Here is a 14,961-nt window from a genome sequence, read left to right as displayed (position 1 = left end):
TCTTTGCTTCACTGACTCCATCCACAGAAGCCTGCGTTCCTTGCGCTCTGGCCACATCATGCTCTTTCAGCCCTCCCCTGACCGTGGTCCCTCCTACTCTGGCTGGGGCTGTCAATGTTCTGTCTGTAAATGCGCGGCCCTCCTCTCTCTGTTCAGCTAGCTCCCGTTAACCTGTTAGATCTCAGTTCCCCTCTTCAAGGAAGACTTTCGTAATATTCCTAAAACAAAAACCTACTGTAAACCTCAGAGCCGTTTGCACCCTAGAATTTTCCCTTTGACTACCTGATTGCTGTCTATACCTAGTACACTGTAAGCTCTAGGAGGACAGGAACTGCATCTAGTTTTGCTTGTTACTTCACCATTAGGGTATAATATGTATCACAGAGTTGATATTAAAGAATTCTGTTGACTGAATGAATCAGTAAATGATACAAGTCTATGATCTGGCTTGTGTAAAATGAATATATAATCCTACTGGAAATACTGGCCCACTGAATTCATAAGAAAGTCTTTTTCAGTAAAAGTAGTTTTGTGTATAGGGTAGTGTCTTTATGTCCTTGGAAGTGTTGCTTGTCCATTTCAGGGAAAAGATGACGGTTTAACACACAGACTTCACTCAGGGTAAACAGTGACTACGCTTAAGAGAAATTTTGTCCCCCCAGAAAGCAATGAAGTCTCTGCCCTGTGGTTGGTCAACTGCATCCTCTCCTGTCGATACTTGCCCTGTGGCATCACGTAGTAAAGAGAAGCTCCCACTGTTATCCCCCCATTTCTGAGTAAGCAGTATATTTACCTACCTGGACAAAGGCCTAAACCTGAGTTATCAAAATAGCGAACTGGAGGAGGTACTGGCAAAGACTTTGATCGGTTATCAAAAAACCAAGATTTCGGCGACTCCTTCGGCACAGGATCTTGGACATTCCGTTCCTTGCATTGAGAAGATATATGGTGTCTCTTTTTAGAGGGTGTCCTGGTCACTTTAGGAGACTTTGGAGAATTCTCACAAGTTACTTCTTTGTGAACCTCTCTTTTAAGAGTTCTCTCCTTCCATGTCTTGACCTCACTGGAAAGATGATGATAATAGCTTAAATGTGGTGGTGGTGGGCGAGGGGGAGTAGGAGGAGAAAAAAGGAGACCACAGACTGCAATTCCTGCAATGTATTCACACTTAAAAAAAAATGTTTTTAAATTGTGGTGTGTGTTACAATATACATAACATAAACTTGAGCATTTAATCATATTTACATTCTCGTTTCAACCTAATGCTTCCTGTTTGGACTGTTTCTACAGTTCAGACAATGAAATGAGGTCAGTATAAACTGAGTAGTTGTAGTAAATCTCCATAATCATGGGGGTTTGAAAAGAAATGATATCAGATTTTTAAATGAATCGATGATATGATCTAGTGTATTCTGTGGCCATAATTAGTCTCTGGGATAGATGACTCTAATTATCTGTTATTTTAAGAGAAATAATTCGTGGTGCTTTCCTGGATTCATTATATTCTTGCTTCATAGAGGAAATGCTACCACATTGCTCTGGTTCCTCCAGAGAGAAACCTGGGCAACAATCCTAGGGCCTCGTCTTCCTCATACTTATTCCTCAAATTCATCTCCTTCTTTTTATCTGCACTGGCACCATTCCAGTCCATGCCAAAACTATCTTTTGCTTGGGCAACAATAAACAAATTCCTAAGCTGGGGCCTCCAATACCGAGATCCTGTCTGATCTTGGAAGGTCAGGGTCTCCTCCAGTGGAGGAAATCCTTCCATTACATTTCAGATCCCCTCCAAACGTCCTCCCAGTGACCTCTGGAGGCCTGTGCTATCCGGGCCAGTTCCCTCTGGTGTTTCATCTCACGCCTCACTGTCTCCGTCTCTGCCCTTGCTACACTGGATGTCTTTCAGCTCCACCAGCAGGTCACTGTTTCTGACTCAGAGCATGTGCACATGCCATTCCCTCAGCCTAGAGAGCTTACCTGCCTCTCCTTTCATCTGGCCTAACCTCTATTCAGTTTTCACACTGAATCTTAAAGATTAATCTCTTGATCAACACCACTCCCCACACCAAGACTTGATGTCTCTGTTATATACTCTTTCCTCATGTCCTACTTTTTGATGTTGCTGTTTGATTGACAGCACTCACTACAAAGAATTAGTTAGTTGTGGACTTTACTTATTAGTTTAATGCCTATTTTTCCTCTATTGTATCACTAGTAGAGGTTAGTACAAGATTCTATTCTTGGGTATAAGCCAAATAATTAAATTTGTTAGATACGTTTACAAGTAAAACTAAGCAGCTACAGTAAGGGACCTAAGGGGCTCTTCCTTGAGTAGGGCCCACTGACTTGGGTATATGGACTTGTGGTATATATGAGCTGCCCCCTCAAAGATCTTTCTTTACTTCCTGGTTCTTGGCTTAGTTAAACATAGGTCAGTTGATACATGGCAAACAGATGGAACGGTGCTACTGTATTCCTATTCCTTTTAGAAAAGACATATGAACTTTAACAGTTACTTTCTCCATATTGTGTGAAGGATTATCAAATGCAAAAAATATTTAGTTGGGAAAGAGTCCCCCCGCCCAAAAGAAAACAAACTAAAAAGACACAACTTATGTGTTTACACCATTCTCCCCAACATGTAACAGATGTAATTTCTGTATCATATAAGGCGATCTTACCTTGACAGTTCATTCTTTTGCTTCATGAGCTGTTCATTTTGCTGCTTTAACTTAGAAACCTCCTTTTCCAGCCGTATATATTCACTTTTCAGGATAAGAGCTTTCGTGCTTTGTACAATGCCACTGCCACCTCCACAGGTTAAGGGTTTATTTGAAGGCTGAGTATCAATATGTTCTGATAGTACTGTGGGACACAGAAGCACAGACAGGTGGGGGATAATTTGAATAGCTCAAAATTAAAAACACACAAACCCGTAACAAAGGGCACTAAGTCATAAAAATAAAAATACCTCGACCACCCTCTATCTGGAAGTCAACCCTGACTTCCTTCTCCCTTACCTCACATGCCTATTTGGCCATCAATTTCACATAGCTCTAGAATCCTCCTGCTGCTTTCTACCAATCAATCCTACTACCATAACCCTGTTAGGACTGTTTTCCGTGGCTGCAGTAGTAAGGGTCCTCCCCAGACAGAGCCGTCCCTCACTCGTCGGTCTTCTATTACCAGTGGGACCACCTGGCAGACTTCCTCCTACAGCGTGTGTGTGTGTGTGTGTGGGGTCCACCACTCAGTGAACCTCGAGCACTCAATACTGTTCACTAAATGAACCTGAGGTTGATATTAAAGCATACATTATTAAGGATTCTACCCTATGTGTGCAGAAGTAATGTAAGGAACTGCTTTGTACATTTTAGATAAAACTGCATGAAACTGTGAGGTGCTTTCTGACGTAGACTAATCCACCGGGTCACTGGCAATTTCTTAAAGAAGGGTAAAGGTGTGTGTGGGGAAGATACTCGATGTCTATTTCCTTTTGAATGATTCTGAAATCAGGGACAACATGAAAGTCACAAATCAAGAGTACTTATACTGATCCTCCTGTAACAACAAGGAACTCTCAGGTCTATTTTTATCTCTTGAAGTTTTTCAGGTTGCAGCTGTGATCACCTTAACACTATCTCTGATTCTTTCTTTCTTTCTTTCTTTACTTGGCTGGTCAGGTCTTAGTTGAGGCATCTGGTTCTTTTGTTGTGGCCCACGGGCTCTCTAGTTACGGCACACAGGCTTAGTAGTTCTGCGGCATGTGGGTCTTAGTTCCCTGACCAGGGATTGAACCTTCATTCCCTGCGTTGCAAGGTGGATTCTTCAACCACCAGATCACCAGCGAAGTGTACTCTGATTTTTTTTTTTAAATGAGTGGACAATAACACACACAAATATCATCCTACATTTGCTAGACCTTCAGAATTTTCAGCGTGCTCGCACATACAACTTTTAGTGTGACCCTTAAAACAATTACACACATAAGCTAAGTCAGGGCTGCCCTCAGGGTTTCACACAGCATTAAATGAGGGCAATCAATTCAGAGACCTGTCCTTGACTGAATTCAATGCTTGTCCCTCTACAAAGCTGATCTAAGTATTGGTCAGCGTTTTCTCTTGATAAATGAAACACAAGAAACAGAAATACAGAAAAAGGTATAGTTTGAGAGATAGTGTCAGACTTTATTTTTTGGGGCTCCAAAATCACTGCAGATGGTGACTGCAGCCATGAAATTAAAAGATGCTTACTCCTTGGAAGGAAAGTTATGACCAACCTAGATAGCATATTGAAAATCAGAGACATTACTTTGCCAACAAAGGTTTGTCTAGTCAAGGCTATGGTTTTTCCAGTGGTCATGTATGGATGTGAGAGTTGGACTGTGAAGAAAGCTGAGTGCTGAAGAATTGATGCTTTTGAACTGTGGTGTTGGAGAAGACTCTTGAGAGTCCCTTGGACTGCAAGGAGATCCAACCAGTCCATTCTGAAGATCAGCCCTGGGATTTCTTTGGAAGGAATGATGCTAAAGCTGAGACTCCAGTACTTTGGCCACCTCATGCGAAGTGTTGACTCATTGGAAAAGACTCTGATGCTGGGAGGAATTGGGGGCAGGAGGAAAAGGGGGTGACAGAGGATGAGATGGCTGGATGGCATCACTGATTCTATGGACGTGAGTTTGGGTGAACTCAGGGAGTTGGTGATGGACGGGGAGGCCTGGCGTGCTATGATTCATGGGGTCGCAAAGAGTCGGACACGACTGAGCGACTGAACTGAACTGAACTGAGAGATATATAGGCAGAAATTTGATCACTGGACTTGAAGACTGTTCCTATGATAAATTTCAAACCACCTGCCAGTAAGAACAAGTCGGATAATATTTATTTTTACTGTGAATGGATATTTTTACTGTGCATATGGTTACAATCTACTAAGATATGTGCTTGTATTTTTATTGGGAAGTGTACTTCTACCCTGATAGTTAAGTCATTCTTTTATAGTACTGAAGATATCTTCACTAATATGTAAAGATTTGATAATGCAAAAGCAAATTTCCTATTTTCTAAGAATGTATAATGGAGAAACAGTCAAGATTATAGGAAACTAAGGAGATATCACAGGATAAATATAAGCCCAATGAATTCATCTGAAAAACAAGTTTTTTCTAAATCAGTGACTAATTTAGGTTTATTCTTGATTGTCATTATCTATAATAGTACTCTTCAAAATGTTTAAGTGTATTGAAGTAAAATGGAAAGATCAGGAAGTATCAGCATTTTTCACTTACTTGAGGTATCTTGGGCCTGTTGATTTCTTCTAAGATTTTCTCTCAATAGCCTTATAACTTCTTTTTGATATTCTACAGTGGCTTTTGTTGAAGCAATTCTATTAAGAGCAACAGAAATATGTAAAAACCCAGAAACAGATTTTTAATGAAGGAATAAACACAACTGCTGTCAAGCATTTTCTAGCAAGACACATCATATCAACATAATGTTTATAGGTAGCAGTAGGTAACGCCTTATGATACCTTCCTGGTATCATGCACCTCACAGCTATTTTATCATCAAATTGCAAGTATTTTGTCTGGTTGCAGGAATGATTTCTTTTTTTAACACTGAGAAATCATTTCTATTTAAATTTCTGGAAGCTCAATAGCTATTAAAGGTATATTGAGTAAAGTTATACCTGGGGGCACCATAAAACAAGTAAATACCAAGACGGTATAACAATCACCAGAGCATGAAAGCAAAAAGCAGCTTCCGTTCTAAAGTCAGGAAAGCAAACCCTAGCTGCAGCTCTGGTCCAAGGCATTATAATCAAAGGTCAAATTCTGCTCACTGTTCCCTGGTAGAGACATTTTATGAACTGTTTGCTTAAGCATTAATCAGCAGAGATAAATTGTAAGATACTCTGCTTTTTTTAGAGGCTGACAGTATCTGCTGATTCTATTCTGTAAGTAAAATTGCTTTTTATGATGAAGATCTTAACAGATATGTTTCACTTTTTATCACTGGAAGGCTGGTTAGAATGAATGAAGATCTGGAGTGCTACGTATTTGGCAAAATTACACATTATCATTAAATATTAAAGATTTATAGGAAGAATTAAAAACGTTAAGAGCCAGGAGGGAAGAAATCCTTTAATATAAACCAACCCTTTTATTGATTATGAATGTGAAGCCCAGAGAGATAAACAGCTTGTTAAAGGTGATATATTCATTAGAGGCAATATATTTCTAACTTAGTTTCCCTGACACTAATGGTCTTTTCATTATTCTATATCACAAAGAACTTCAGGCATGCTATTATGTATATGGGGTGTGTATGTGTGAGTGTGTGTGTGTTAGTCACTCAGTTGTGTTCAACTCTTTGCAATCCCATTGACTGTAGCCCATCAGGCTCTTCTGTTCATGGAATTCTCTAGGCAAGTATACTGTAGTGGGTTGCTGTTCCCTTCTCTAGGGGATCTTCCTGACCCAGGGATTGAACCCAGGTCTCCCACATTGCAGGCAGATTCTTTTTACCATCTGAGCTACCAGGGAAGCCCCATGTATATGGTACTACATAAATAAATAAGTAAAAAAGAATATGCTCTTGGGTATTCCCTGGAGAAGGAAATGGCAACCCACTCCAGTATTCTTGCCTGGAGAATCCCATGGATGGAGGAGCCTGATAGGTTACAGTCCATGGGGTTGCAAAGGGTTGGGACACGACTGAGCAACTTCACTCACTCACTTGGGTATTAGGTATTATAATTTAAAAGGAAATACAACTTTTCCACAAAAACATGACAGAAAGAATAAATAAAATAAGTAAAAACCAACAGAAACCTTAGCAAACTGGAACCCACAGGTCTTTTTTTGGCCACATCTTGTGGCTTGCTGAATCTTACTTCCCTGGCCCGGGATTGAACCTGGGGCCATGGCAGTGAAAGTACCAAGTCCTAACTACTGGACTGCCAGGGAACTCCCCACCACAGGGTTTTTAACATTCACTTTCAAGCATAAAAAGGGTATTTTAAAGCTATTTATACATAATGAGCAAAAAGCACCCCCTCCCCCAAAAAAAGACATAGTGTTAGCAACCGAGATTGTGCTTATTTTAAAACCTTTACATATGTAATGAGAATTTAATAAATTTGAAATCCGTGAGTGGTTGAATTTATTTTTAGAAAAGCAAATAATAATAATTTCTTATATTTTAAAAACTTAACTAATGTAAAGAAATTTATATAGTTAAAGGAAATTTAAGCTTTTAAAAGCATGTTCAATTAAGGCATAGACATACTCCTTTTCAAACTCCTTCGCATTTTTCATCTTCTCTAGGTCTACTTTCACCAACTTCATTTTGAGATCTTCAATTTCTTCTTTATAAGGTTTAGCTCCTAAAGCAGCTTTGTCCTAAATGTTTTAAAGAACAGAAAAATATAATAATTTTATAGAAATTTTGAAGAGCTGCCTTGATCTGGCAGCATTTGGAAAAAGCAATCTTTTAATATATGAAAAGCAGGGGAGGCACAAATTTTAACCCTGAAACGAATAACAGATAGATATTTGAGGTAAAGTAATTGGAAGCGAATATGTATTTAGAGAACATATAATTTTGTTTCTTTCAACAAGTTTTTTTTCCCAATTTAAAACAATCTACCTAAACAAATGAAACAGAGGTGGAAAACAATGAAATGGATAGAGATAGGTTAATCAGGAAAATGAAAGAAAAAGATGTCAGTAAAACAATATAAATATCAAACTGGAATCAAATTTAAGGCACAAAGTATTACTCAGCATTGTTGAGGGTTTTTTTTTTTTAAACTTTTTGTTTATTTTTGGCTGCACTACATGGTGTGCGGGATCTTAGTTCCCCACCAGGGATCGAACTCACATCCCCTTGCTGTGGAAGCATATAGTCTTAATCACTGGACCACCAGGGGATTCCCTGCTGAGGATATTTTATAGTCAAAGATGGTCCATCCACCAACTTGCAACTCAGGCTTTTACATGAGCTAGAGAAGAAATAACCTTCCATCTTATTTGAGCCATTGCATTTTTGGTTCCCTTTTTTTATAGCAGCTAGCGTGTCACATTAATACACTCTCCTGGATTCTCTCTTCAAAGGACAACTGTTTAAAAATTAACTAAGACCATGATATCCTTTAGCCAAAATCCTCTGATGATTTCCCATCCCACTCAGAATAAAAACCAGAGGAGCCTGCAAGACCCTTTTTGATTTGGCTCTCTGCTATTTTTCACCTCCTTTCCCACCTCTATCCTCTTGCTTACTCTGTTCAGGAAGACACTGGCCTTCTTGTGGTTTCCTAAACATGTCTAGACTTGCTGTTTCTGTGTTGAGACCTTCGTGTTTGCTACTTCCTTTGTCTAGAAGGCCCTTCTACCACACTGCTCACCCCATCACTTCACATCACTCTAAAAGTGTGGCCCTCCTCAGTAACCCTTTATAAAATCACATCTCTTTCCCTTACACTCCCACTTTATTCAGTATCCCCGTACCTTGTCTGGCTTAATTTTTTTCCATTGCATTTTTCACTATTTGACACACACATATATATTTCATTATTTTCTCACTTCCTGAATGATAATGTAAACTCCTTGAAGGAAGGGAGAAACTTTTTTATCCCATTGCTGTACATGTGGCATCTAGAACAATGACTAACACATAGCAGGTAGCCAACAAATATTTGTTGAATGAATAAAAATGTGGTCATTAAATTACTTGAAATATTAAAATATTAGTCTCAAAATTCTAAAGCTTCACAGTGAATTTTCTTGGTTTTTAGCTATACCAACATTTGTCACCAAAACAAAAAGATTATTTTCTCTTGCCTCTCTGTTTCATGTCTCATTGAGTGAGCCTGAATTTTTAGAACAATATTAAATAATGGAAAAAGAGACATTCTTGACTAGTTCCCAATTTTAACTCCAAAGAAGAGACACTGGAGCAGAGATAACACAAATACCTATTAGGATTGGACTCAAGTAAAAGAAGAATGAGAAGTGGCTGGGCTAAAACAAAAGGGAGTGGTAAAGACACAATGAACGAGGGCACAGACGGTGTAATGGCACTCAGGGTCAAAAACATTCATTAACATTCTTTAAAATACAGGTCAGAGTCAGCTGACAGGCTAGCAGGTGGGACTCAACAACAAGGGATTAAGTGGAAGAAAAGAGACTTTTAAAATGTACTTATTTAATAAATATTATTTGGATCATAAGCTTTTTTATGAAAAATAAAAAAATATACTTTAAACTATAAAGAATAATATTTATATGTCTCTTAAAAACATTTTTTTTAGGAAGATAAAAATCATTTTGGATGAAAATATATTCCTACATTTCATTTCTAAGTTGTCACTTGCTTTTTAAAAGTTTTGAGTCCTGAACTTTAGATATGCACAGATAACACAAAGTTGAAGTAAAAGCTGAGTCCCAAATCATCTGCCAAATTCAGCAGTAAAAGAACCACTCTTTTATTTGTAAAATGAGATTGTTAAATTACCTGAAGTACTTGGATCATTTCTTTTGTTTTTTCAAGGCATTCATTTGCTTCATTAACTTGCCGTTGAAGTTTTGCTATTACATCATTAGTCATCTCAAGTTCTTTCTGCATCTTCATAATCTTGCCCTCCTTATGCATAGCACTTTCTTTAGCTTCACGGAGTGATGTTTCCAGAGCTTGAATTTTCTATTAGAAAAAGTATACGTTTAAGGTCTGCCATAAAGACAGTCACAATTAAGACAAAGATAATCATATACAGGTATTCATTTTCACAGATCGCATTAACAAAGGATAAAAGAGAAGGAGAAGCCAAATGCCAATTTACATATGTATTTTTTTTTTAATTTATAAGCTGGTGCTTTTTGAGTTAAAAAATACCCAGATTTTACATTATAAGGTTTAGTGTTTATTTACTAGTTAGCATGGTACCAAGCATTTAAAATAGGCACCTACATTTTAAATGAACACAACTTAAGAGTTGATAATTAGCTCTTTAATATGTCTTTTCCTTTATTTTTATTATCTAGTTTTGAACTTGAAAAATAAAAGCATATGGAACAATTGATGAAGAGTAACTTTCCCACCTCAGTACCCCAGTTGAGCCTAAGGTAATAACTTGACTCTTCCAGGTCTATCCTTCCGGAAGTTGTCTATGTGTATCTAAGCATACGTGAATATTCAATTCATAAAAACAGTCACACACACAGTAGGAACATACTATAGTTCTGCATTTAAAAAAAACCAACTTGACAATATGTTTTCCAGATCTTTCCATCATCAACGCACATTGTTGTTGTTCAGTAGCTAAGTCATGGTCGATTCTCTGCAACCCCATGGGTGTAGCCAGCCAGACTCCTCTATGCATGGAATTCACTCCATGGCAAGAATACTGGAGTGGGTTGCCATTCCTTTCTCCAGGAATTTGCTCAGATTAATGTTCCTTGAGTCGGTGATGCTATCTATGTAGATCTCTCATATTTGTTTTCATGGATACATACATCCTGTTTCATGGAAATCATCCACTAATGAACATTTAGGTGATTTCTAGTTTTTTTTTTTTCCAGGTACCAAAAATACTGGAATTTAAATATCTGAGTCTGTTCATATTTATAAGATTAGTCACATACATATACATGCAGGTTTCTCAGACAATACATTTCTTTTTGGCCTACCCAGATTTTATTTTTGTTTGAGCGAGGTGGAAATCCAGATATTTTTTTCCCCAGATGTCAAGCTGGTTGTTCTGAATAAAATATTAAGTAAATCATTTTTTCCTCACTGAGCTGTTAACCATCATCATATACAAATTCTCAAACTTTCCTGAGTGTACTGAATTTTGTTCTGTTCCAATGCTCTATTTACTTATTTCTGAATCATTACCAAACTATTCTACTTATCTATTCTTATATCATTACCAAACTATTCTAATTTGGCATAATTTCCAAACTAATAGCATACGATTTCTCATCTGATAAGGCATGTCCTGGGTTGCTGCTTCTTCATCTTACTGCTTTGTGGGATGGGTTTCAAATTTCTGCCAGCTGACTGAGGTCTGCAGTAATCAATACATCAATCTACTGTACACTAGTGACCTTCTGGTTTCCGCTGGTATTTATTAAACTAGTGGCTGTTGTTTTATTATGAGTGTTTATTTCAGTGAAAATGACCAGTTATAATTTACTCTTAGGTTCCCCTCTAAGTCATTTTGTGTGATAATAAAATAAAATACCATGTTTGCTTTACAGAGTCCCAGTAAGGGTAAAGTAATTGAATTATTCAAGTAACATACTGATTCTTCTGCACAGGTAATCTGCTTACAAAATCTATTTTTAGCCTCTTCCATTTTTATTTTGATTATAACATTAACCAATATGAAAGACATTGATGATAATTAGAGAAACCCTAAATTGCTCTTTCCCCTTAAACTAGTTTTGTATAAAGACACAGACTATAGTTTAATAGAAAGTCACATGATTTAGGAAGCTTACACCGTACAGTAACAATACTTTAAGTGGTGTATGCATTTAGTAATCAGATTAAGCTATGAGTTACTTCTGCTTCATAATCCAAAGGGAAGATCTTATATAACACCTAGCTGTTTAATTAGCTGAATGATAGCCACAATAGAACTCTATTTAAAAAAACAAGCCCATCACACCTATGCAAAGATAACCCATGTTCCCTAACACATTCAATACTATAATTTTGCTTTGAAATGCTATGTAAGACCTGTTATATATAAATGTCATACAAAATGTTAAAGGCATTTTAAGATTTTGATGAAACTGCAAATTGAAAAATCTAAGAAAGTACACACCTCTGTGACTTGCTGTGTAGCTCTTGTTGTGACATGAAGATTCCTGTCTTGTGTAGTAGGATTAACAAGAGCACCAGAGGTCAGGGAGAGCTTCAAAGCTTGGTAGTTTTTAAATAGTTTTTGATTGTTTTCTTTCACTGATTTCAGATCATGTTCCCATTCTTTGGCTATGGTAGCATTTCTTTCTTCAAACTCTGTTAATTCATTCATTATAGCCTATTGGATTGTAAAAACACCATTATAGCTCTAAAATGAAATGAATTACATAAAAGAAAAAAAGGAAAACACTATGAAAATACTAGAGTTCTAGGACAAGGCATATGCTGACACCTTTATTCAGCACACTCCAGAATAGAACTTTAAAAGAATGTGAACATTCTTCGTGGTTCAAATCAGTTCCTGAAATTTCAAATGACGTTGGATATTGGTGATGAGAATAAAACAGTAAGGGCTGAAGAGCACCTGTACTGCTTTGCAAGATGATAATCTCGGTATTGGATCCCAACTAACATATAAAGAAGAATCTGAAGAATTATGCAGGTTAAAGTTATTATGCATGTTATGACATATACCACATCATATATAAACATTAACTGACATCTAATAGCAGGACATACCCAGTAAACTTAACAACAAGCTATTTTCATTCTAAACCTCAGTGTTTATAGGGAAAAATCATTCACTGACTTTTTGTAATTAATCTGAAAACCCTGTATTTCTGTGCAGGGAATAATGATCAACCAATATCTTCTTTTACATCAAAGCCTAACTAGCTCTGAAATTACTCATATCATCCTTTTACTTCCTAATTTCTAAGGGATGTACTTTTTGCTGTCATCATGGATGCCTTATTGGTCTCACCTAAAATTTCTGGGTGGCTTTATGGCCAATTTGTCAGAGTTGGATCCTAACTTAGCTGTGTTCTTGCCAGCATCCTGGATGCTCCATGGCTCTCAACTAGGACCTCACACTACATAGAATTACCAGCTGCTTTTTTCAGGGTGCTGGAAGAAGCCACATATCCATGCTGGTCCTCATTGCAAGAGTCCCACTTTCTTTTTTCATTGAAGTGTAATTGATTTACAATGCTGTGTTAGTTTCAGATGTAGAGAAAAGTGATTCAGTTACACATACATATGTATCTTACTTTTTCTTCAGATCTTTTTCCCTTACAAGTTATTACAAAATATTGAGTACAGTTCCCTGTGCAGAACAGTAGGAACATGCTGGAGAAATTCCTACTCTTTGATCACAACTGGGCCTTCAACATTACAAGAACAACACTTAAATATGTGGAGATTACCTTATCCAAACACTGGCTATGCGTTTCTCCATTGACTGTGAACTATTTTTTTTTTTTTTTGAAACAACTCATTTACTATTTTGCTAGCCTGGATTATTTAACAGATGGATGAACAATCCAGTCACAGGCAATTATTTTTTTTAGAAACATTATCTATATTTCAATATGATTAAAGTATTGTTTCCAGATGAAGTTAAAGTCTTTGTTTGGAAATAACTACCCAAACATAGAGACATAACACTAATATTAAACGCTGTAACATTAATCCAGGTCCCTCTGCTCCAGTTACTTATGGTGGTTTAGTCACTAAGTTGGGTCTGACTCTTGTGACCCCACGGCCTGTAGCCCACCCGCTCCTCTCTCCATGGGATTTCCCAGGCAAGAATACTGGAGTGGGGTGCCTTTTCCACCGATTTCCTTGTCCACTGGTTACATGCAGTAACAAGCAATGTTCTCATTACTGCATATTTTTCTAGGTATACGAGATAGGGATTACTTCAGAAAGTAGAATGAATATTTTGATCAGTAAAAGGTGAAACAATAAACTGTCTGAAAGCGATGTTGGTTCTTAGGAATCTGTTCCCTAGGGCTGGTCACCTTTGGAACGATGATTACAAACCACGGTGTGAACATCAAAGCTGAAGGATCCGGGCGTGTGGCAGCGACACTGCCGAGGTGAGAAGCCTGGCGGCCTTACTAATGAAGCAGCTGACTAGCTGTCCAGGGGTTTCCTCTAGCTGTTGCCTGTAGCCCTGAAACAGGCTCTGGGCTCACATTGTCGGGGGCTGCTTGGAAAAAAGGCTCAGTTCCTACAGAAGCAGCCCAAAGTGAGAATAGAAAGAGGAAAATGGCAAGAGGATTTTGAGCGTAAAAAATTGATTGTTACACAGCAAGATTTTATCTTCTTTACAAGTATAAATATATCTTTAATTATCCTAAGGAAGATGTTGTGCAGTCAACTTTTTCACAAAGCACACACAAATAAATTTTAAGAAAATACTTAAAATTAAATTTTTCTTAGATTTTTTTTTTTAAACAAATGAGGTAGAAAAATTAAAGCAGACAACAAGAAGAATGAGGTAGCACAAGAAAATTACTACTTACTGTTATTTTCTTATGATACAAGTTATTCACTTGACAAATACTATCATTTTCTTCCTGGATGACATTTTTAAGCTTTTCTATATCAAAATGAGCATTCAACCACTCTTCCAGAAACCGAGTCATTTCTTTTCTATTACTTAGTACTTGCTGAAATTCAGTCTTTATGCTATGGAAATCACTTTCTGAAAAGTCCTTAAGAATTTCCTGTGAAAAATAAGCATTAAATCACCTGAACATTAGAAAAAGGGAAAAACACCTTACTGAACTTTATTCTTAATATTTTAAAGTAAATATAATTTTAGTTTAAAACTTTAGTTATTGATAATAAAATTTTGGCAGTACAACCTATGTAACAAAGACAAGTCTACAAATCCTGCTCAAATTAAAGCCCCTCAAAACTATATATCTATGACTAATTATCACAATATATGAACAGTCTCTGGATGTTGCTTTCTGTGCACATAACAGGCTGCACATGGTATTGGAAATTGGACGCTGGCCTCATACTGCTGAGTAGGACACTTCATGTGGAGTTGTAATGAAAATGTTTCTGACTCCCAGTCACAGATCTAGGGAGTTTCAGAAGGCATTTGGAAACTTATTCTGGGGTTCCATGAATTCCCACTTGATGATATTACATCTATTTTCTGTATCTTTGGGGTTCTGAAAGGACGCTACACTATTATCTGGCACTCTTCACACCTCGCCAGCTGTCATTCTAC

At 37.3% G+C, this 14,961-nt stretch overlaps 1 protein-coding gene and 1 non-coding gene across 8 annotated transcripts in view; both read right to left on the bottom strand.

The window, feature by feature from the left end:
• Window positions 1–14,961, bottom strand: part of CENPE (centromere protein E) — an 81,362-nt gene that overhangs the window by 2,078 nt on the left and 64,323 nt on the right. For all 7 annotated transcript variants that reach the window (XM_044946156.2, XM_025290343.3, XM_044946155.2 and 4 more), the window contains 7 exons: window positions 14,240–14,443; window positions 11,833–12,048; window positions 9,516–9,701; window positions 7,290–7,402; window positions 5,288–5,385; window positions 2,682–2,865; window positions 798–1,063 (listed from right to left, as the gene is read on the bottom strand). In XM_044946156.2, the coding sequence (XP_044802091.2) occupies window positions 798–1,063; window positions 2,682–2,865; window positions 5,288–5,385; window positions 7,290–7,402; window positions 9,516–9,701; window positions 11,833–12,048; window positions 14,240–14,443 (1,267 nt within the window). The remainder of the gene's footprint in view (window positions 1–797; window positions 1,064–2,681; window positions 2,866–5,287; window positions 5,386–7,289; window positions 7,403–9,515; window positions 9,702–11,832; window positions 12,049–14,239; window positions 14,444–14,961) is intronic.
• TRNAE-UUC lies at window positions 6,895–6,967 on the bottom strand. The gene has a single exon. It is a non-coding gene; the product is annotated as a tRNA-Glu (tRNA).

This window comes from Bubalus bubalis, chromosome 7 (assembly GCF_019923935.1).
Source record: "Bubalus bubalis isolate 160015118507 breed Murrah chromosome 7, NDDB_SH_1, whole genome shotgun sequence".
NCBI classification, from domain to species: Eukaryota; Metazoa; Chordata; class Mammalia; order Artiodactyla; family Bovidae; genus Bubalus; species Bubalus bubalis.
Note: the sequence above shows the minus strand (reverse complement) of the source record. Positions and strands in the feature narration are given on the sequence as shown.